Source organism: Myotis daubentonii, chromosome 19 (genome assembly GCF_963259705.1).
Source record: "Myotis daubentonii chromosome 19, mMyoDau2.1, whole genome shotgun sequence".
Taxonomy (NCBI): Eukaryota; Metazoa; Chordata; class Mammalia; order Chiroptera; family Vespertilionidae; genus Myotis; species Myotis daubentonii.
The window spans coordinates 25652400-25675524 of record NC_081858.1 but is presented as its reverse complement, the minus strand read 5'-3'; the positions used below and the strand labels follow the sequence as shown (position 1 = coordinate 25675524).

The 23125-nt window shown below is 49.8% G+C and overlaps 1 protein-coding gene across 3 annotated transcripts in view; it reads right to left on the bottom strand.

Moving 5' to 3' along the window:
• Positions 1-19334, bottom strand: part of NF2 (NF2, moesin-ezrin-radixin like (MERLIN) tumor suppressor) — a 67885-nt gene extending 48551 nt beyond the window's left edge. For 2 of the 3 annotated variants that reach the window (XM_059675902.1, XM_059675901.1), the window contains exons 1-2: positions 18813-19333; positions 861-986 (exon numbers count right to left, since the gene is read on the bottom strand). In XM_059675902.1, coding sequence (XP_059531885.1) covers positions 861-986; positions 18813-18926 — 240 coding nt within the window. In that variant the 5' untranslated portion in view covers positions 18927-19333. Of the gene's footprint in view, positions 1-860; positions 987-18812 lie in introns of all 3 variants that reach the window. The other variant, XM_059675903.1, reaches the window with a different exon arrangement.
• Between the last annotated feature and the right edge of the window lie 3791 nt (positions 19335-23125).

The window sequence follows — 23125 nt, the reverse complement described above, 5'->3', positions numbered from 1 at the left end:
TTAGACACTGACTTCCTCTGAGATTCACCGAGAAACACATAAGGCCCTGGTCTCAACCACCTTTGTGGTTAGGTAGGCAGGTAAGCAGGCGAGTATGTCTTTGTGTGCATGGATGAACCCACACAGAGGGCAGCTTCCCCGGGCGATATTCACTTCTGAGCCGCGTCAGAACTGCTGGGAGCCCGCGTCAGGCCTCAGGGGCCCCAGAAAAATCACGAGGACTAAATGGACAGTCTTCCTTCATCACAGGGATCAGGGCAACTCCGTACTCCTTAGATCGCACGAATGAGTAGACTGAGTCGGGCCACAGTGATTCTCAAAAAGACTTTTAGCCCGGCGGCCGGCGGGGCTCAGTGACTGAGCATTAACCTAGGAACCAGGAGGTCACGGTTCGATTCCCGGTCAGGGCACATGCCCCGGTTGCAGGCTCGATCCCCAGTGGTGGGGGGGCGTGCAAGAGGTAGCCAATCAATGCTTCTCTCTCTCTCTCTCTCTCTCTCTGAAAATCAATAAAAATATATTTAAAATAAAATTTCATAAAGCACATGAGCCCCAAGAACATCTTTCCACGACATATAGTCTAAGTAACATATGTCACTTTTATTTACGAAACCTGACCAGTGGCTCGGTGAGCTGACCGGCATTAACGCCCAAAGCAGGCAGCCCGGTGACGACGAGGAAAGGGGCCGGGGGTGGCAGCAGTTTCATGGTGGTGGGTTCTGCGTAGCCCAGGAGAGCCTGGGAGGGGTAGGAAACCCCCTTCTCTACCCTGGACCCGCCAAGACCCACGGTGAGCCCACGTGCAGGGAGGAGCCGGAGCACACACCCGCCCCTCCGGTCCCATCCACTTGCAGCCCAACCTTCTTGTCCGTCTTGAGCCAGGCCACGGTGTCCTTGATCGTGTACTGCAGCCCGAAGAACCAGGTTTCCCGCAGCCCCAGGGTCCGGCACACCAAGTCGAACAGGTCCTTCCCTTTCCACTTCATCTGCAACACAGCAAACCAGGAGGGGGAAAAACACACAAATAACATGGTGAGCGCACTGTTATTCACAACAGCTAAGATCTGGAAACAGCCCAAGTGCCCAGCAGGAGATGAGTGGATAGAAGAGCGGTGGGACATTTACACTATGGAATACTACGCAGCGAGAGAGAGAGAGAGAGAGAGAGAGAGAGAGAGAGAGAGAGGAGGGAGAGAGAGAGAGAGAGATCTTTCCCTTTGGGACAGCCTGGATGGACCTGGAAAATACGACGCTAAGTGAAAGAAGCCAAGCTGAGAAAGACAAATAACACATGATCTCACTTATGTGTGGAATCTCATGAACAAAATAGATTGGCCGACAAAATAAGACCCGAAGCTGGGAGACATGGAACGGACCGGCATACCTCGATGCGGGGTTGGGGGGACGAGAAGAACATATATACTTCTATGCACAGCCCATGGGCACGGGCAATGGGGCAGTGACGGCCTGGGGAGGGCGGGGGAGGGGCTGGGAGGAGGGGGGGAAGGAAGGGGAGGGAATGGGAGGCATCTGTATTACTATCAACAGTGGAGTGTGTGTGTGTGTGTGTGTGTGTGTGTAAGAGGCATCAATGATTCTCTCTCATCATTGATGTTTCTATCTCTCCCTCTCCCTTCCTCTCTGAAATCTATCTATCTATATATATATATTTTTTATTATTATTATTATTATTTTTTAAACCACACACATAGCACTGTGAGCAAGAGCCATAATCTGCTCACACAGAAACCTTTTCTCTGCTCTCCCCACTCTCGGGTCCCAGGATGCGGAGAGGACGCGAAGGTGGCTGACGGGCGCAGGCTCCTCAACAATGTGAAGGCTTCCTCCACAAAACCAGGAGTGGGGAGATGCCGACGGGAGCTGAACGGCTCAGCCGCTGCTCAGCGCACACGGTGCCTCCCGCGGGCAGCTCCCCGCTGACCTCCGCACCCCCAGAGCCCATTCAGGAAACCGGGAAATGCGCATCCTCACCTAGGAGAGCGAGCCTCCGGAGTGAACCGGGGAGGGGCCAGCTTCCAGGCACATTAATTGCCTTGAGATTTTGTCATTGACTTTTTTTTTTAATCACGACCTTGCCCTTTGATAAAAGGCTAGTGATCTGTTGTTTGCTTGTTTCACTTTGTTTTAAAATTTAAAGACTGGTTTTACCAGAATTTTTTTTTTTTTTTTAAAGCAACATAGGAAAAGAAGTTGCAAGCCAAGCCATAAATCGTGGAGAAAAACAACCTTAGAGACGGGTCGGTCCACGCTGATCACGCTGTAGAACTGAGGCCAAAGGGGAGGCAACTGCTCCAGGAGCAGTTTCAAACTCTCAGCGTCTGAACCAGGGGACGAGCGGAGACCGATAGACCGTGGTGCACGCATTCGACAGCCTCGCTTTCAAAAGGGCCTGAGCCAGCGGTTCTCAACCTGTGGGTCGCGACCCCTTTGGGGGTCGAACCACCCTTTCACAGGGGTCGCCTAAGACCATCGGAAAACACATCTATAATTACATATTGTTCTGGTGATTCATCACTGTGCTTTCATTATGTTCAGTTTGTAACAATGAAAGTCCATCCTGCATATCAGATATTTACATGACGATTCATAACAGTAGCAACATTACAGTTATGAAGTAGCCACGAAAATAATTTTATGGTTGGGGGTCACCACAGCAGGAGGAACTGTTTTAAAGGGTTGCGGCGTTAGGAAGGTTGAGAACCACTGGCCTGAGCAATGGCTGCTGCACCCCTCAGCCGTCCAATCTCTTAGCTGGAAAAACAAGTTCCACGTCTTCACAGGGAAAGAAAATGCCCAGCGGTTTAGTGAATGTTGCCACCTTGTGGCTTTCGCGTTAAATCACCCAACCTGTTCCCATACTGCCCGTGGGCCTCGGCTCGCCCCCTACCCCACCCCCAAGGGCCCCCAAGTCCCAGGCGGGCATTCAGACGTAGCCCAGGTACAGTCCTGAGCAGGTGAGACACGTCACAGCGTCAGTGGGCGTAGCGAGAATGAACTTGGGACTCTGACAGCGTCGCCGGACGCCGGAAGAACAAGGCCACTCGACTGCAGACCCAGCTCTCCTTCTGCCCTCATTAGACACCTCCACCCGGGCCCGGCCGGCGTGGCTCCGTGGCTGAGCGTCGACCTACGAACCACGAGGTCAGGGTTCAGTTCCCAGTCAGGGCACATGCTCAGGGCACATGCCCGGGTTGTGGACTTGATCCTCAGTGGGGGACTTGCAGGAGGCAGCCGATCGATGATTCTCTCTCATCATAGATATTTCTCTCTCTCTCTCTCTCTCTCTCTCTCTCTCTCTCTCTCTCTCTCTCTCTCCCTCCCTCCCTATAGTAAAATCAATAAGAAAAGGAAGGAAGGAAGGAAGGAAGGAAGGAAGGAAGGAAATCTCCACCCAGTTCCTGGCACACTGAAGGTGCATAACGAAAAGGAATGAGGGAATAATTAGGGTTTAGACGACTTGGTATAAAAGCAAAGAGGGGAAAAAATAAGTTAGGCCTCTGATATCCGATTGGCTTGGGCTAAACCCTGAGTCGACAGAGGACTTTTCCCGTAGGGCTTCTATTTTTAATATCTGTGAATGAACGGCGTGTTCTCTACGAGGCTCTCCGCGGGAGAGCCCTCCCTCCCCCGGGCCTGCAGTCCAATCGCAGAGCAAAGGAGCAGCCCGGATGGAAGGACTCCAAAACCGCAGCAGACCAGTGGCCGGGATGCGTCCTGGCTTTTGTCCTTGGCCGGAGCCGCGTCTCCTAGCTGTCCTTCTCGCTCTGCCCCTGTCCCTTGCCTGGGACTTTAGTGAGACGCTGCAGAGGTCGACGTTTTAGGAATTATTTCACAGAGAATGAAATCAAATGACATTTTTTTAAAAATGATCCCTTTCCCCCTTTGCAGGGCTTAGGGCTGCTCGTGGGCACACCGCGTCCCTGCCTGACCACCGGACAAAGGGTTTTTTAACGCACGCAATTCAGGTTTCAATTCCTACAGGCAGACGGCACCGGAGAAATGTTATTTTGGAAAAACTAGAAGCTTCAGGATGCTGATTATTCTCTTGTCTCTATTTTAAGCCAGGACACAGTCTATAAATTATAAATGACTACCTTTGCTACCAGATAATGGAACAATAAAAAACCAGACATTAGCTTGGAGAAGTTAAACACCCCAGGCCCAAGATCAAAGTAATTCCAAATCCTCCCTAACTCACAGCCCCGGCCAGGCTGGGACACTGCACGGCAAGGCACCACGGCACCACGTCAACACCACGGCACCACCACGGCACGAAGGGGCTGCCAATGGGATGCGCGGGCATCTGAAGGAAGCTGCAAAAGGAACCACGAGGGAATGTCCTGACTTGGGAGTTTAAATTCTCAAGCATAATGCCGCATTAATGCAAGTTGCCTGTATTCCTTCCTCCTTCTTTGTTTTTAAAATACAGAACTATCCCTGTTGAATGCAGAGCCAATATCTTTGTTCCCAGGGAGCTGGCAATAAAGTGAGGAGAGGGGGGAAAAATTCTCACACTGATTCAAAATGCCCTGCTTGGATTTTTAACTTAGGGCCCTCGCTGGTCTGGCTCAGTGGATAGAGCGTCGGCCCGCGGACTGAAGGGTCCCGGGTTCGATTCCGGTCAAAGGCACACGCCCGGGTTGCAGGCTCGATCCCCAGATGTTTCTACGTCTCTTCTCCTCTCCCTTCCTCTCTGAGATCAATAAAAATATAAAAATAAAAATAAAAATCCGAGAATGTCCTAGTAGGAAATAAGCCTATTTACTGGGTCTACCTACTACAGATCCACCCCCTTTTTGTATAAATAAGGAAACTGAGTCACAGATCCGGCTAAAGTAGACCCTGACCTTTTTCACAGTGGACAGAGCGTCGGCCTGCGGACTCACAGGTCCCGGGTTCGATTCCGGTCAAGGGCATATACCTTGGTTGCGGGCACATCCCCAGTGGGGAGTGTGCAGGAGGCAGCTGATCGATGTTTCTCTCTCGTCGATGTTTCTGACTCTCTATCCCTCTCCCTTCCTCTCTGTAAAAAATCAATAAAATATGTTTAAAAAAAAAAGAATTTGCTCTTTTAGGTTAACTCTCACCACCAACATGGTGTCTACCGACCCGAGGATGCCCTGTTCAACGTGCCCTCCCCAAGGCCCCTGAGGCTTGCTTAGTCCTCCTAACTCGGGGTTCCACTTCTTTACAAACAAGAACCATGTTTCGCAGCGGCTCCAAGTGGTTCTCGGGACGCCCTGTGCAGGGGGGCGGGGGAAGGGGGGTGGTCTTGGGCTGCGAATGGGGCCTCCTTGGGGACAGCCGGCTGACTCGCCGGGATGTGACCGTGCTCAGTTTCATCAGTGACCCCCTGTACCGCGCCGATGCTGTGCCGTGATTCGGAACGTCTGAACGTCTCCCTGGGATTGTAGGCACCTGGGAACAGAGCACCATCTGCCGCGTCTCTATCCCCACCGTGTCCGGCCAAGCATGGGCGCACAAGCCACGGCCCACGGCGGCTGTCCGCCGGAAGACCCGACTGCTTCCAGAACCCTCGGGCCTTGAAAACTGAAAGCAAGATGAACCTCCATCCACCCGCTCCCTCAACAAACATTTGGTAAACGCCCGACGTGTCCGAGCAAGAGCCGAGGGGCAGGGGCTAAACGGGGAGCAAAAGAGACGGCCTCTGCTCCCACAGACCAGGTCTTGAGCATGAACCGGTCAGGAACAAAGGGTCCCCTCCCTCGCCCCACGCGTGGAAATCAGCTCCGGGTGTGGTTTTCACGCCAACACCTGTGTGGGGGCCGCCACAGGGACACGGAGCCTGCAGGGACGCCCAATAAGGGACCGTCTGTCTTGGGGGAATGGGAAATGGCATCTAAACGGACTCCCGTGGTGGGAAACAGGAGCTGAGTGAAGGCTGGGTGTGGGGAAGGCAGGGAAGTGTGTTCCAGGGCAGAGGGAACAGCATGTGCAAAGGTCTAGAGGCAAAAAGGACCAAGAGGGCCAGCTAACAGCGCGTCTTCGTGAGCCATCTGACTCGGCCTCTCCCACGTGCACCCCGGGACACAGAACTTCGTCTGCGTGACTGTTTCCTCCTTGTCCCCAAGGACGGGTCATATCTAGGACCCTTCCAGCGATACAGGAAAGAAGTTCAATCGTTATAAGAGACAGATGTCCCGGACGTCAGGACTTCACTCTTCCCGGGAACCAGTCCGAAGGGCCTGGGCCGGGGGTGGCTATCTAACGTTGACAGGCATCTCGGTCCTGTCACCCTGCGACCGTGGGCAGGTCACCGGACTTTCTCATGCTTCTCGATGGGGATGATCGACAGATGATCTGAGCAGACTGATCTAAGGATTAGGAGCGCTGATACAATGAAAAGGCCCGAGGTAGAGACCTGCCCATCGGAAACAATAAATAAAGGGTAGCGACTCATCCATCCCAGCCCTGCCTCCGCTCCTGATACTCCCAAGGGGCACTGCTGAAAGTCTCCCAGTCCTCTTTCGCTCCATGGATGATGGATGACAGATGACAAAGGGCGCCATCAATTCTCATTGAACGAACCACGCCATCACTCATTTGACAAACATTTATTGAGCAGCCACTACGTCCTAGTCGTCGTGCTCAGCACAGGAGATAAATGATGAATTCGGGGCGAGACACTGTCCCTATTCACGTCTGACAGGGAAGACAGGTAAATGGATAACGGAAATGCAACCTGGTAAATGCTAACAGAACAGAGCGCTATGGGGACACAACCCAGGCCTGGGGCCGGTGGGGGCGGGGGGGGGGGGTGGGGGGGGCGGGCCTGCGCTGGGGAGCCGCTGTCTGAGCTGGGTCTTGAAAGCCAAGTGGGTAGCTGGTCCTCTGGTGAAGGGGCTAAGAAAGCAGGCGGGAGGGGGGGTCACATCAGCTGGAGGCAACAGCGTGCCTGCCACTTGGGCCCAAGCTGTTGCGAATGAAGGAATGTTCTCTGCACTTTCCTAGTGTCTGACAAGCAGCATAATCACCCTCGCTGCAGCACTGAATGCTCGGCGCAGCACTGACACGCAGCTCCAGCCCAGTGCGTGTGCCGGCGCCACGGCTGGTCAGCCCCTGGTTCTGAGCAGCCACGCATCCCATCACAACACCTGTCTAAGAAGCCACGGCCAGTGGGACAAGTCTCATGTTTACTTTTTTATGAAAATACTTCCTTTTCTTGCCCGGCCCGCACGGCTCCGTGGTTGAGCGCCGACCTATGAACCAGGAGGTCATGGTTCGATTCCCGGTCAGGGCCCAGGCCCGGGCTGCGGGCTCGATCCCCAGCGTGGGGCGTGCAGGAGGCCAGCCGATCGACGATTCTCTCTCATCATGGATGTTTCTCTCGCTCTCTCCCTCTCCCTCCCTCTCTGAAATCAATAAAAACATATTTTAAAAAATATTTCCTTTACTGACACCCGATCGCACGTACACTACGGAAAGGCCATTTTGTTTGTCACGGGGCCTGTCATTTTTCCTGAACGCACTGCCAAAAACAGAACAGCTCCTGGTTTTGATGAAACGTCCCTTTAAACCCGGAGTGTGCCCATCTCTTCCCACCGGGTCCAAGCGCTCAAACTGTCCCGCGGGCACGACCACAACAGCTCCTGGCCTCGCCTCGGCCTCGCAGAGGCTCACTTTGAGGACAGAAAAAAGAGAGGTGGGGGGAACGAGGTGACCCGCAGAGAGAAGAAAGGCAGGAAGGAGCCCTAACCGGTTTGGCTCAGGGGATAGAGCATCGGCCTTTGGACTCAGGGGTCCCGGGTTCGATTCCGGTCAAGGGCATGTACCTTGGTTGCGGGCACATCCCCAGTGGAGAGTGTGCAGGAGGCAGCTGATCGATGTTTCTCTCTCATCGATGTTTCTGACTCTCTATCCCTCTCCCTTCCTCTCTGTAAAAAAATCAATAAAATATATTTTTTAAAAAAAGGCAGGAAGGAGCACAAATCTGGACTCCCCCGCACCTGAGCTCCCTCCACTCCGCGGACCTCCAGCTCAAGGTGCCTTTCAAGCGCAGGGGCTCACGGAAGTGAGGCCGGGAGGGCGACGCCTGGTGCTGTGCGGCTGTGCCCTCTATTACGTGAACAGTCCGCGGTGCTATTTCATAGACATACACTTGTGCCTGCACCAAAGACGGATGTGGGTGAACTTTATAAACAGGACCAAGTGCCGCCAGCTTGTTAGTTTTTCTAGGGGCTGAATTTATGAGCTTTATCCAGAGTGAAGTGCTTGTCATTTATCAGCCCAGAGTGTTTTAAGTAAACGGCACTGAGCACTCAGCCTCCGCAGCCGGGACGTGGCCGGATGCAGCACTTACCTGCTGCAGGGAGCTCCTGGCACCGGCGACCCACAGGGCCGATGGGGGGCTGCTGACCAGGGAAGCGTGGTGAGTAACACCCATGACAGTCGTCTTACCATTGGCCCGTTTAGACTGCCATCTGCCCTGGCTGGGGTGGCTCAGTTGGGTTGGAGCGCTGTCCCATGCACCGAGGGGTCCCAGGTCCGATTCCCGATCAGGGCACACACCCCGATTGTGTTATGGGAGGCAACCATCAATGTTTCTCTCTCACATCGATATTTCTCTCTCTCTCATCAATAAGAAAAACATTTTTTTAAAGAAAACTCCTTTAAAAAAGTGCGTCAAACAGCTAGTTCCCTTACAGATAGAGCAACAGAAGGAACTGTGCCTCCCCCGGTTCAGGACATGCAACACGTGTTTACCGTTATTCCAGAGACAGAAAACTGTGGTTTCTCCTCTCAATGTTTACCCCTGACTTTTGCGGTCATGGCTGGCCTACGGGAACTGATTCACTATAGGAGACTTGAGAACCGAAGATGCTAAAGTACCAAATCCAAATACAACTTTTATTTGTCCGTTTTGAAAAAATAAAAACAGATGCTAAATACCTCGATATCCAAGATAAACACAATCTAAAGAGTTATTAAAAATGATTTTGCACCAAAACCGGTTTGGCTCAGCGGATAGAGCGTCGGCCTGCGGACTGAAAGGTCCCAGGTTCGATTCCGGTCAAGGGCATGTACCTGGGTTGCGGGCACATCCCCAGTAGAGGGTGTGCAGGAGGCAGCTGATCGATGTTTCTAACTTTCTATCTCTCTCCCTTCCTCTCTGTAAAAAATCAATAAAATATATTTTTAAAAATGATTTTGCTGGACAGTCAGTGAATAATGAGTCCCATTAAAATATTATTTCATTAAAGAGGATAAAAAGAGTGCGGTAATGCAGGAATAAAACCAGCATTCCCCAACTCAATGTGGTATCGCCGTAACCCAGAAACAGGTGCTTGTGTCTTATGAGCTTGCACTACAAAACAATCGTGCTGTTCCCTATTGCAATGAAAGGAGACACCCTCCCAATTAGCCATCATTTCTCACCATGAGGGGCAAGGGGACCCTCCAAATAGAAACAGGAGTTTAGCAAAAAAAAAAAAAAAATTCATTTCTCTGGTCTACCAATCACAGCCCCCTATGCCACTCATCTAAATCTGAGCAAAATCTCACAAACCTAAAGCCTCTTCTTTGCAAAAAAAAAAAAAAATCCCATCCCCACTCTCTTGTCCTGTCAATTTCTGTCATAATCAACCATAGCAAGCAATCTTCCTGCCCCGGTCCTCCAATCGTCCCTGTTAGTATGCGAAATCTATTGAAATGACTGGTTTCAAGACCTTCCACCTTGAAATGACTTCCTCCCTCTGTCAACCAATTTCCCGGCCTTGTTCCAACCCAGCCTGCCCCTTCCCGAGTCAGCAAAACGATGCGCTGCCATTTATCAGTAACCAGGCCTTCCTAAGATCCATTTATCTCATCGCTGTCGCCCTCCCCACAAACAACACCAGGCCCGTGAGTCGGGGTGCACAGGAAAAGGAGGTGTCTGCCTTTCCCCACGACTCCTGTCCTGCCTCCCGTTCTGCTCATCACACGCTCCTTAAGAGTAAGAGCTGCTTCACGTCTCCTCGAATCGTGCTGGCGGGCGGGCGGCGGGCGATGTTGATGATAATGATGATGATGGCAGCTCGAGGAGGCTCCTGAGCAGAGCAGCCTTCTAAGGAATGATTGCTGCACGAAGCCGGGGTTTAGGGTGCTCCTCGTTAAAACTGTAATTGCACAAGTGGGCCTTGAGGTATAGCTTTTCCCCCCTCCGGTGACACAGACTGGTTTCCTCTCTCTAAAGACACCTTGGCCAGGAATTCTCACTCTCAGAGAACCAACAAGAAAAATTTCCACAGAACGAGAGAATCACAGCACTTTGGGAAGTCACAGAAGACAGGTTTTAAACGCTGATAAGTCTTTCAAAAGAAAATGTATTATAGTTTCTTGCAGTGGGGGGAGGGGCGAGGGGGGGCGGGTACGGTAGGGTTCTTATGTCTGCAGCCCCTGGCGTGTTTCCTGCTGAGATAGAGAGAGGTTACGGCAGCCGCAGTGAACCCAGAGACGAGATCTGCCTTCTAAACTCCCTCCCTCTGCCACGCACAAGCCTACACTCTTGGGTGAGCCACGCAGCTCAACTGGGCCTCAGTTCCTTCGCCTGTCAATCTCTTACGCCCCTTGCAATGCCCAGATTTTTTTATTTTTTTAATATATTTTATTGATTTTTTACAGAGAGGAAGGGAGAGAGATAGAGAGTTAGAAACATCGATGAGAGAGAAACATCGATCAGCTGCCTCCTGCACATCTCCCACTGGGGATGTGCCTGCAACCCAGGTACATGCCCTTGACCGGAATCGAACCTGGGACCTTTCAGTCCGCAGGCCGACGCTCTAGCCAAACCGGTTTCGGCACAATGCCCAGATTTTATGATGCTATTGGAAAAAAAAAAAATGATGAGGCCTGGCCGGGTGGTTCAGTTGGTTGGAGCATCGTCCTGTACACCTAAAGGTGGCAGATTTGACTCCCAGTCGGGGTGCATATGGGAGGCAACCAATCGGTGTTTTTCTCTCGCATCCATGCCTCTCTCTCTCTCTCTCTCTCTCTTTCTCTCTCTCTCTCTCTCCCTCTGTGTTTCTCCCCCCCACACACACACACCCCTCCTCTCTCTACACATATCCTCAGGTGAGGATTTAAAAAGACGAAGCACTTCAAACCCGGCTGACAGATGACAAAGCAAAAGGAAACAATACGATTATGGTGCTATAAAAGCAACAATCCCCCCAAAGCAAAAAAGACAATTTCTGTCCTCGGAATTGAGCTCACAACAGGAGAGCAATCACGGCCTTGTCAAATAGCGATAAAACACCCGAGCCCGCTGCGTGGGGGAAGTCACTTCGCCTCTGTGGGTCCCGGCGTCCACAATCATCCCACGTGGTCGGTCCTTCAGGATTAACACCATCGGAGCCCGTGAGCCCAAGATGGTTTTGTATAAACCATGTAGTACCTTTTTTGGTGGCTATAATCATTTCTTTTAATCCTGGATCACCCCGTTCGCTATCTGGAAATCATTTTCGGGGATGTAAATGACACTGAACATTTCACTGGTGTGTGCAGTCCCCATCTTCTCCCCTTATGCGAGTTCTGCTATTGCTAACATGTGCCTTTCTCCAGATAATCAAGAGCTGACTCGTGATAATGAACTCTCTAATGTAACAAAAATAATTACGATGCTGCGGAAAAATAGACGTGTTTCGGCACCAAGTGTGCCAGTGCTATTCGGCATTTATCAATGATGGCGCTGCTTGAAATACTCAGAATCAAAATTCTGCAGAGCTCCCAATAGGAAAGAGGAAATTCAGTGCAAACACAAAGCTAGATTTCACACACCTCATCTCGAGGTAAAAGGAGCAGACTACGAAATACAACCCATGATTAAGGGTTATCTAATGAACTCCGCCTGCCCTTCAGAGAAATTGGACTTTGTCTTTAAAAGTGCATCCCTTCAGCCCTCGCTGGTTTGGCTCAGTGGATAGAGCGTCGGCCTGCAGACTGAAGGGTCCCGGGTTCGATTCTGGTCAAGGGCACATGCCCGGGGTTGCGGGCTCATCCCCAGGAGGGGGCGTGCAGGAGGCAGTTGATCAATGATTCTCTCTCATCACTCATGTTTCTATCTTCCCCTCTCCTTTCCTCTCTGAAATCAAAAATATATTTTTAAAAATGTATAAATGAATGAATGAATAAATAAATAAATATGCATTCCTTCAAAAAAGTTCCTAGGACAACAGGACTGGAACACAATCCTTTCATGCCAATCAGCTCCTGCAGAACCCAGACCTTGGCCCGGAAAGAAATGTCAAAGAATTCTGTTTCTACCTTAACCTTTGATTAAGTTTCACGTCATTCATGGTAAGGACACTGACTTGAACAACACCGGCAGGTATAAGTACGCGTGGGTGGGACGGGTAAGATCTTCTACCGCTGGAGGAGAATGACTGTGAGCTGAAGACTTTTTAAACACATTCATGGGGTCTGACTGAATCTCACATCAGCATGAGCAGGCTACCAGATAAATACACTGTTTGGTGAATTTCAAACCACAGCCCAGTTCAGATACGTTTGAGTAATGACTCGGGCCTTTCAGTTTTATCTGAAAGGCAAATGATCGCAATGACTGAAACCAGGAGACGAACACTGGCAGGATGCACGGGAGAGCAGTCAGTTCGGAACTCACCCGCCGGAAGGTTTTGTGATTCTGCCAAAGCTGGGTCCAAATCTGGCAAAGAAGCAAAAAGGGGCTGGAAGAGGCAAAGGCCCCACGGCCTTTAAGAAATGATGTGCTCTGACCCCACCTAGTGGTGCTGGAGCGATTCCTAACCTGGGACAAGCAGTTTGAGCGACTGGAAGGTTTGATTAAAGATTTTTTCCCCCCCTGAGTCAGCACTAGTTTGGTAATAAAGTTTTACTTGGTTAAAAAAAAAAAAATGTACTAAAACACGTGGATTTAGAATCTAAATTAGACGAAGTACAGGCAGGAGGACGGAAGGCATCGCCCTGAGAAGCCTGGCTAAAAAGATTGAGCTGCTCTGAGAAAAGTCAGTTCTGGGTTGTTTTTTTTTAAGACCTCAAATGCTGCAACTTCTGAAATTAAAATTAAAGAAGCAACAACAATGTGTCCAGACGAGAAAGCAAAACCAGCATGAATAACTGGAGAAGTCACCGAAAACAAAGAAAAGAGAAAATGTCCAAAATGACACATTGGGGACCGAAGAATGGAGAACAGTTCACGATGACAGAAATAAGAAAAGAACCCTGTGCTCACAGTGGACCCCAAGCTAAACAGAGATCAATTACATGTCCCAGCATAGAAAATTACGGATCACATCCTCTCCCTTGAACAGGAATAAGGCGTAAGGTAAAGCTCATCGTAGTTAGACTAATTATAACCTAGAAGGTCTACCATCACAAAGGCTTTCTTCTTTACTGTTCACCAGCACAGCACGGCGGCACTCCTCATTCACCCATGCCAGCCACAGGCACTGCTTAAAACCCCCAGGGGAGAGCCCAGCAATAAAATAAGGTAGAGTCCATCTTTCTTCTGAAATAAGAAGAAAAGTTTCTCGGTGGCCTCACGTAGACTACTCTTACTACCTATTACCAAGCAACAGAATCACCACCGCTGCCCTCCTGGAGTTTACATTCTAGGAGGAAATTCGTTTATGTGCCTAAATCTCAGGGCGTCTAAAATTTCACATCTTGCCCTAGCCAGCTTGGCTCAGTGGATAGAGCATCGACCTGAGGACTGAAGATCCCAGGTTCGATTCCATTTAAGGGCACCAAAAAATAATAATAATAATAATAATAATAATAAAATAAAATTTCGCACCTTACTGAAAATACCAGTTGTCCTTTCTGTTTTCCCCTTTGGAAAGTTCCTTCTGTCACGGACAACTTCGTGTCCACGTGGACGTTGGCATTTAAACCTATCCTAACCCCACTTGGGTCTGTGAAAACCTCCGGGCTATCAAACAACACCAGGAGGAGGCTTTATTTCTCAATATAAGATAGAATCAGAATCTCGCACAACTCAATTCGGAGCAATTTTTCATATTTTCTTCTGGGTAGATTGAGTTATTAGAGTAAAATTCCAGCCTAGATAAGAAATAACAGAACCGTTTAGCCTCCTGGCAAATTACATTCAGCACCCACTCTCTCAAAATGACAAATATCAGGCCTTTCAAGTGGAAAAATCCTCCAAAGCATTGAGCCAACTGTGCAATGCAGCAAGCAGTGCAAGGAAGAGATTTCTCCCCTCCCCGCTACCCCATCTCTGCGGCAAAAAAAAGTTTGAACTTATTAACATAAGGTGATACGTTAACTACCACAGGCTCTAAAATTGACTCCTGATTAAAAAAAGACACCTACGTTTGACCTTGAGAAAGCCAAGAATTCCTCAAGAAACCATCTCTCTTCTTCTTCTTCTTTTTTTTTTCAAATGCATTAGCACGTGAATGTATAACATAATAATAGGGCAGGAGAGTAAGACCGATCGCTTCTCCAAAGCCGAGTTCACTCAGTCGTCATAGATCAAACTGCCGTTACTTTCAACGGGACATCAGAACATCCTTTACAATCAGGTAAATTTTCACTGGGAATTTGAGGTTCCATGAGATGCAACCGCCTGACAAATGACCACATGCCAGGGAACGGGGTGACCCGAGCCCCCAGACCAATGACTGTCCCTTTCTTTCTGCCCGGCACTACGCATTCCATCCCTCCCAAGAACAGCCTTGCGGGGTCGGTAATATTCGTTCCATTTTACGGATGTGGAAGCTGAGGTCCAGAGAGCTGAAGTAAGTGTCTTGCCCAAGCTCCAAGCAGTTTAGCTGGAACTCAAGGAAGCCTGTCTTAGGTCAAAGCCCACGCATTTTCTCTCCTCAGCTCTTGGCCACTCGGCGTGGTCCCTGCACCAGCAGCGTCACTTGAGAGCTTGTTAGAAATGCAGAATTCTCAGTCCCACACAATCTGAACCCCCATTTTACCAGGATCCTCAGGTCACTGATGTGTACTTTCAGGCTTGACAGACTATACGCTTTAACATTCTGCCTCTCTGAATGTCACTACTAGGATCCCTTCCCATAGATCCCAAGGTGGTGGTGGGATTTTTGCTTCCATATTCATGAGATATTGGTCTCTAGTTTTCTTGTGCTATCTCTGTCTGGTTTTGGTATCAGGGGAATGCCGGCCTCATAAAATGAGCTAAAAAGTGGTCCTTTCTCTTCTATTTTTTTTGGGGGGGTTGGGGGTAGGGGTGGGGGGAGTTATTTGTGAAAATGTGGCATTAATTTTCTTGAAAATTACACTCTTCACTTGTAGGTCTATTCAGATTGTCTCTCTCTCTCTTTTTTTTTTTCCTGAGGGAGAGGAGAAAGGCGTGAAGGAGGTGGGTAGATTGTCTCTTCTTGAGTCAATGCTGGTAGTTGGTGTCTTTAGGAATTTGTCCGTTTCATTTAAGTTGCATTACTATTTGGTATAGAACTGCCATTTTTCTTTTTTTTGTGTTGGTGTTTTTTTAAGTCTTTTATTTCTCTATTCCTCCTTTACTACTTGCTTTGGCATTAAGTGAATATTTTCTAATGAAGCATTTAAATTTCTTTAATAAATTTTTCCAATATATTTTTAAAGATTTTTAAAAATATATTTTTATTGATTTTTTACAGAGAGGAACGGAGAGGGATAGAGAGTTAGAAACATCGATCGGCTGCCTCCTGCACACCTCCTACTGGGGATGTGCCCGCAATCAAGGTACATGCCCTTGACCGGAATCGAACCTGGGACATTTCAGTCCACAGGCCGACGCTCTGTCCACTGAGCCAAACCAGTTAGGGCTAAAGATTTTTTTAGTGGTTACCCTAGGGTTTAACCATATAATCCTGATTTATCAGAATCAGCTTCAGATTTATATTAGCTTAATTCCAGTGATATATAGAAACGTTACTCCTATATAGCTCCATTCCCTCCCCCCTTTTTTGTAGTATTGTTACATATATTATATCTGGTAAAGTTACAAGCCTGGCAATGCATTGTTATAATTATTTACTTTATCATCTATTGTCATTTCCTTAGCCCATTATAGCTTTGCTCCTACCCACTCCTTTGCACTATTATTGGCAAGTATATTACACATAGATTACATTTCTGTTATAGTCCCAACAGTATATTATATGCATATTTTGCATAATTGCTTTTTAAATCAGTTAAGAGGAGAAAAATATGTATTTACACATTTTTTTATAATTACATAATTACCTTTATTGGTGCTCTTTGTTTTTCTTTTATGTGAATTTAAGTTACTATCTATGGTTATTGCTTTTAGCCTGAAGAACTTCCTTTAGTATTTAGTAAGGTGAGTCTTCAAGCAACAAATTCTCTCAGTTTTTGAATATACTGGAAAGTCTTTAGTTCACCTTCATCTTTGAAATGTCCTTTTCAATTATAGCCAACTGAGGTGGATATAGGATTCTCAGTTGACAAGTTTTTTTCTCTGAGCACTTCACATGTGTTCTGCTGAGAAGTCAGCTGTTAATCTTATTGGCGTTTCCTTGTAAGGGGAAAGTCATTTTCCTCCTGTTGCTTTCCAAATGTGCTCGTCTTTGATTTTCAGCATTTTTACTATGATGTGTCTGCTTGTGAATGAATCTCTTTCTGCTCATCCTCCCTGGCGTTAACTGAGCTTCCTCAATGGACAGGTCATTGCTTATTATAATGGCTACTTTAAAACCTTCTCTTAAATCTGACATCTGGTCACTCCCACAAGCAATTCCTCTTGCTAGCTTTTTCCCATTGTATGGGTCTTACTCCCCTGCTTCTTTGCATACCTCATGATTTTTGTTGGAAACTAGACATTTTAAGTAATATATCATGCCAGCTCTTGGAACTGGTGCCCTCCCCTCCAGGGCATGTTACTGTTATCTACTTATTTATTTGTTTAGAGACTGGCTGTCTTGTTTTAGTGAAATCTATTTCCTTTACACAGTGTGGAGGCACATCTTTGGGTAGCCTAAAGGTTTTAGAATCACTCTTGTTCTCTTTCCCTTATCACACCCAGCTGTTAAAGTCCACAAATTGTGGTATATTGTTCCATTATTCTATATAATGGAAGGGTAATATGCAAATTGACCGAACAGCAGATGACCGAACAGCAGATGACGGGTCGCTATGACACGCACTGACCACCAAGGGGCAGACACTCAACGCAGGAGCTGCCCCCTGGTTGTCAATGTGCTCCCACAGGGGGAGCGCCGCTCAGCCAGAATCTCTCTCCACCTTGCTGAGCTGGGAGCAGGGAGGGTGATAGAGGTCTTGGTTCAAATGTCACAAATTTTCACCTTCCTTATGGAATGTTTACGTATTTTTTAAATATATATTTTTAATTGATTTCAGAGAGGAAGGGGGAGAGAGAGAGAGAGAGAGAGAGAGAGAGAGAGAAACATCAATGAGGAGAGAGAATCACTGATCGGCTGCCTCCTGCACGCCCCATACTAGGGAAGGAGCCTGCAACCTGGGCATGTGCCCTGACTGGGAATCGAACCGTGACCTCCTGGTTCATAGGTCGATGCTCAACCACTTGAGCCAAGCCAGCTGGCTGTTTATGTATTTTTTTTAAATATATTTTATTGAATTATTTCACAGGGAGGAAAGGAGAGAGAGAGAGTTAGAAACATTGATGAGAGAGAAACATGACCAGCTGCCTCCTGCACACCTCCGACTGGGGATGTGCCCGCAACCAAGGTACATGCCCTTGACCAGAATTGAACCTGGGGCCTTTCAGTCCGCAGGCCAACGCTCTATCTACTGCGCCAAACCAGCTAGGGCTGTTTATGTATATTTTTAATAGATATTTCTTCACTTGATGCATGCCCCTATCATTCCTAGAGGGTTTAAAGTATTTTTTAAAAATAATTTTCACCAGTTTTACAGAGAACCAGGTCAGCGGAACTCCTCCCGCTGAAAGTTAGTCCTGTCTACAGCTGCTTTGGGGCTACAAGGGTACAGCTGAAGAGCTGTGTGGTTGCAGCTGAGACCGTATGGCCTGCGAAGCTGAAAATATGTATCATGTGGGCCTTTACAGAAGTTTGCCAAGCCCTGGCTTGGGTCGCTGCTGCCAATGCGGCAGGTCCACAGACCACACTTTGAGTAGCAAGCTTGAGAGACAGTAAGCACTGTGTTGGCTGAGCGCTTGCTTCAAAACTCCATTTCACCATTTCTTGGACAGATGGTTTGGGGCGGGCCTCCCTCCCTGGGTTGTTGTGAGAACGAAATGTATGAAAGTCTGCCACTTCGGAAGTATTCAACAAACGATAACTTATCATCGTCCTGCAAACTGTATAGGAAATTTAAGTCGAAGAAATCACCGCTTTCCTCAGTTGTTCCCCCAGAAAATTTAAGTTTTGGAAAAGGGACACCAGTGTAGACTCCCCAATAAGACGGGATGTCTTTTCATACCTGGGGTACACAAAGGATCTACTGAAGTGAAAACTCTATAGAGCTGGCGCTTAAGCCTGACATTGAAAAAACGAGACTTTGCCACCGGCGATGCCTCCGGCCTCTTCCAGGAACAATGAATGAAAACTTTCAGGAAGTGCTTTCCAACCCAAGTGCCCTATTGGAAAAGACAGCAATGGATCCTTAATCCGAGGATCCGGGCCTAGATGCCTCCCTTCCGGTTCTGGCCACCTCTATCCGTACCCAGAAATGATATACACAGAATCCCTCAAGTTTCCACCTCGACTTGACACCCGGGCCGGGGCGCCACGATCGGTGGTGCCATCCTAGGGCCCGAGGCGCGGGGATTCCGCCAGGCTCCCACCTCGCCGCGGGCCCGTCGGGGCTGCCCGCCCGCTTACCTCGCAATTAAACTCCATCTCGGCGTCCATGGTGACGATCCGCACGGTGAACGTCTTGGGCTGCTTCCTCTTGAGCGAGCTGAAGCTCATGCGGGAAGCGATGGCCCCGGCCATGGTGCGGGGCTCAGGCCCGGGACCCTCGCGTCCCCAGGCCTGCGCGCTGGGACTGTTAGCCTCCCTGGAGGAGCCGCACAGGCCTCAGGGCCACCATGGTGGCCGGCCAGCCAGCCCGGGAACTGTCTAGGCGGCGCGGGCCCCCAGCAGCCAGCATGGGCCGCGAGGACCCTGCCCGGGAGCGGAAAAGGGGAGTTGCGGGGCGGGCCCTGGCGGCCGTCGGGAGGGAACGCGAGCTGGGACCGACGGGGTGGAACCCGCCCGGCTCTCCGGGACTCGGGCCGGGGACGCTGAGGTCACCAGGACCCGGCCCCTAGACGGCGGCGACCCCGATCGCGCGCGCCTCGCCGCGGCGGCTGGAGATCTCGGGGACGCGCGGCGGCCGGCGCGCACGTGCGCGCGTGGCTGTCACCGTCCTCGCTCCGCGCGCCCGCGGGAAGGGTCCCCTCCCCGCAGCCCCGCGCCTGCTCCCGCCCCGCCCTCAGGCCCCAGTTCGCTCTGCACCACGCAACCTAACCCGCGGCCACCGCTCGGGCGCAGCGATTGGCACAGGACTGGGCGGGAGGCAGAACTTTCCCTCTCCGGCCCTCGCCTCCCGAACGACTCCACCAATTGGAAGTTCCGCTCTCACCGGGGGCCTGGGCCCGGCGTTGACTGGCTGCCGCGTCGGTCGCTCCGAAAGCTTTTGTTGGGAATTCTAGCAAGACTGGTTGAGGCGGCGGCTCCCCACTCGCGTTTCCTGGGAAACCACGTAGTAGAGGCTGGGCCAGGGCGCGCGCGTGGGGACCCTCTCCGGTCCTTGCGGGTCCAGTGGCGCCGAGTGGGACGCGCCCCGGGGGTCGTGTCTCAGACACCCGGCGGAGAATCCCGTTTCGCCTTTTAATGATTCCACATACCGACCTCTGCTCTTCACCCTTTTAACTCACTGGTGGAGGCCGCCCAGGTTGCCGGCTCTCTCCCCCAGATCCTTCTGCTTCTCTTTAGGAGAACTAAGTAAGTATGAGCAGGAGGGGGTTATAGTTGTGACTGCCTCGCGGGGTGGTGGAGGGAGGGATATAAGCGAGTTGGGATAAAGTGTTGGTTATATTAACTAACTGGCTGGCACTAACGAGGTTGAAATCCTATGCAGCAGCTGTTTTTGTTGATGCAAAACGGTCCAAATCAAAGCATGTCTCACTTGGTGCCTATGGTTTCTGTTTTCGAACCATATATGTATATTATTTGTTTTTTTAAATGTTATCAAAGGTTATGACGGGGTGTGTATGTGTTGGGGAGGGGGGAGCATAACTCTCTGGTGTTTGCTGTTGTTGTTAATCCTCACCCGAAGATATTTTTCCATTGATTTTTAGAGAGTGAAGGGGCAGAGAGAGAGAGAAACATCGATGTGAGGGAGAGACATCAATTGGTTGCCTCCCACATGAGGCCCCAGACCAGGGCCAGGGATGGAGCCTGCAACCGAGGTCCCTGCCCTTGACCGGAATCAAACCCAGGACCCTTCAGTCTGAGGGCCGACTCTCTATCCACTGAGCCAAACACGCCAGGACATAACTTTCTGTTTTTAAGGAATAAATCCTATTTTTAAATAACTCTTCAGGGTTAAATAGAGACCATTTCCTGTGTTTTAACTGAGCCGTAAGCACTTCATCAACACTAACCATCGCCTCTTCTCTATAGGGGAGGAAGCAGGCTCAGCATGACAGAGCACTAGCTGGCTATCATCCAGGCAGTGACAGGCAACGCTGGGACTAGAACCCAGGTCTGTGCCCCACAGAGCTCGCTGGTGTGACCACTGCACCGCCCTGCTTCTCTGGTCGTGGCTGCCAAACTGCTCCTGCTGTAGCCCCAGGAACCATCAACTATATTTCTGGAGCATTCAGCCGACACCGTTGCTAACACTAAGCTAATAGCATAAATCTAGCTCTTCCCCACAGGCCCTGCCAGGCCATGGAGCACCAGCCAGGTGCCAGGCATCACTTACTGGCACACCCAAGAGGCTGCTGTAGGGAAACTTTATGTTCCGTCTAGTGCTGGCAGATTCTCCCCTCCAAACGGACCATTTGGAGAAAATGGGCCAGGCATGGGAGTGTCTTCATTTTCTTTTTTTAAGATTTTTTAAAATATATTTTTATTGATTTCGGAGAGGGAGAGGGAGATAGAAACATCAATGATAAGAGAGAATCACTGGCCAGCTGCCTCCTGCACCACCCACAGAGAGGACTGAGCCCGCAACCCGGGAATGTGCCCCGACCAACCGGGAATCCAACCGTGACCTCCTGATTCATAGTTTGACACTCAACCACTGAGCCACACCAGCCGGGTTTTACTAATTTTTAGAGAGAGAGAGAGAAACATTGACGTGAGAGAGCCACATCAGTTGGTTGCCTCCTACACCCGTTGGGGCAGAGAACCTGCAACCCAGGTATGTGCCCTTGACCAGAATCACACCCACGACCCTTCGGTTTGAGGGCCGACACTCAGCCATGCCGGCCAGGGCCCACCGGGACACTTTTTTTTTTTTTAAATATATTTTATTGATTTTTTACAGAGAGGAAGGGAGAGAGAGAGAGAGAGAGAGTTAGAAACATCGATGAGAGAGAAACATCGATCAGCTGCCTCCTGCACATCCCCCACTGGGGATGTGCCTGCAACCCAGGTACATGCCCTTGGCCGGAATCAAACCCGGGACCCTTCAGTCCTCAGGCCGACGCTCTATCCGCTGAGCCAAACCGGCTTTGGCGACCGGGACACTTTTGAAGAGTATCCGCCAGTATCTGTCGAAAGTCTCTCAGTTCAGGTTTGTCTTATGTTTTCTCCTGATTGGACTGATGTGTTTTCGTAAGCTGCGCCCCAGGCCCTCACCACCCCACTGTCTGCGTCCAGGGGTTACACACACATGCAGGCAAGGAAAGACCAAATAGTTGAACAAAAAAGTGCGCCCAGTGCTGTTACCGCTTAGTGAACTACACGGGTTTTAGGAGCTCCGAGCCAGGGCCTGGAGGCCGAGACTCAATATATGACTTCCATGATTTCACAGGCCACAGTTCAACCCACGGCTCTCCGCTCCCAGGAGGCGGCTGCAGGAGCCGTATTTCTGCCAGGATGGCTGGGAGGTCCAGGGAAGTGCCATTTCTCAGGGAGGATGCCTTCGGTAAACTTCACATGATTCAAACCTTTGTAGTCCCAGAACCTCTTTCCCCCACAGGGATGACTGTAAAGTAAGTGATCAAATGCGTTCGCACAGCTCGTAAATCTACAACCATCTCCCACATTTTTTGCTTTTGATGCTGCTTTGTATGGTTGCAGCATAATCTCTGCCCTCCAGCACTCTCCTAAGTTAACAGCACCACCTGTTGTGGAGGCACCTGTTGTGGAGGTAGTTCAGTCTTCGTGGTGTTTCGTTGGGTCCGATATCCACACCAAAGATATCCATTTGGCGGGGAGTGTATTTTCCAGCACTAGCATCACTACCTTGTGAATGCATAGATAATGTTAATATATATATATATTTTTAAATATATTTTTTATTGATATTTTACAGAGAGGAAGGGAGAGGGATAGAGAGTTAGAAACATCGATGAGAGAGAAACATAAATCAGCTGCCTCCTGCACACCCCCTACTGGGGATGTGCCCGCAACCAAGGTACATGCCCTTGACCGGAATCGAACCTGGGACCCTTGAGTCTGAAGGCCGACGCTCTATCCACTGAGCCAAACCAGTTAGGGCATAATATAATATATCTTTTTAAAGTGGTTTATTATGACAGTGAATGGCAAAATGACAGCTGCAGAGCCACAGAAAAAAACACAAAGAAACAGTTGCTAGAATCCAGAGTGTGCTGAACAGCTTTGTGATTCGCTCCAGAATAATGTCACAGTGTGGTCATTTGTTTCCCGGCTACAGTGGCGCCGCCTTGTGGCAGTGGCATGAACACAGTTGATAATTCATTCCATCCCAGGGACGCTTTGACATTGCCCCATCCCTAATGAGTTAAAATGTTGCCTTTTTTTTTTCCTGACGTTTCTGTGATTTCCGATGTAATCGTGGAGGGACACTTTGTTGATGGTTTTATGTGACACCGTGTCAAAGTCGCATAATTCATACTGCATCGGATGCATACCCCAGAGAGGCCGGGACTTGGCGGTGTGGCTCATGCCCCCGCTGAGACAGCAAAGCTGTCTTGCCCCTGCCCCTCCTGTTT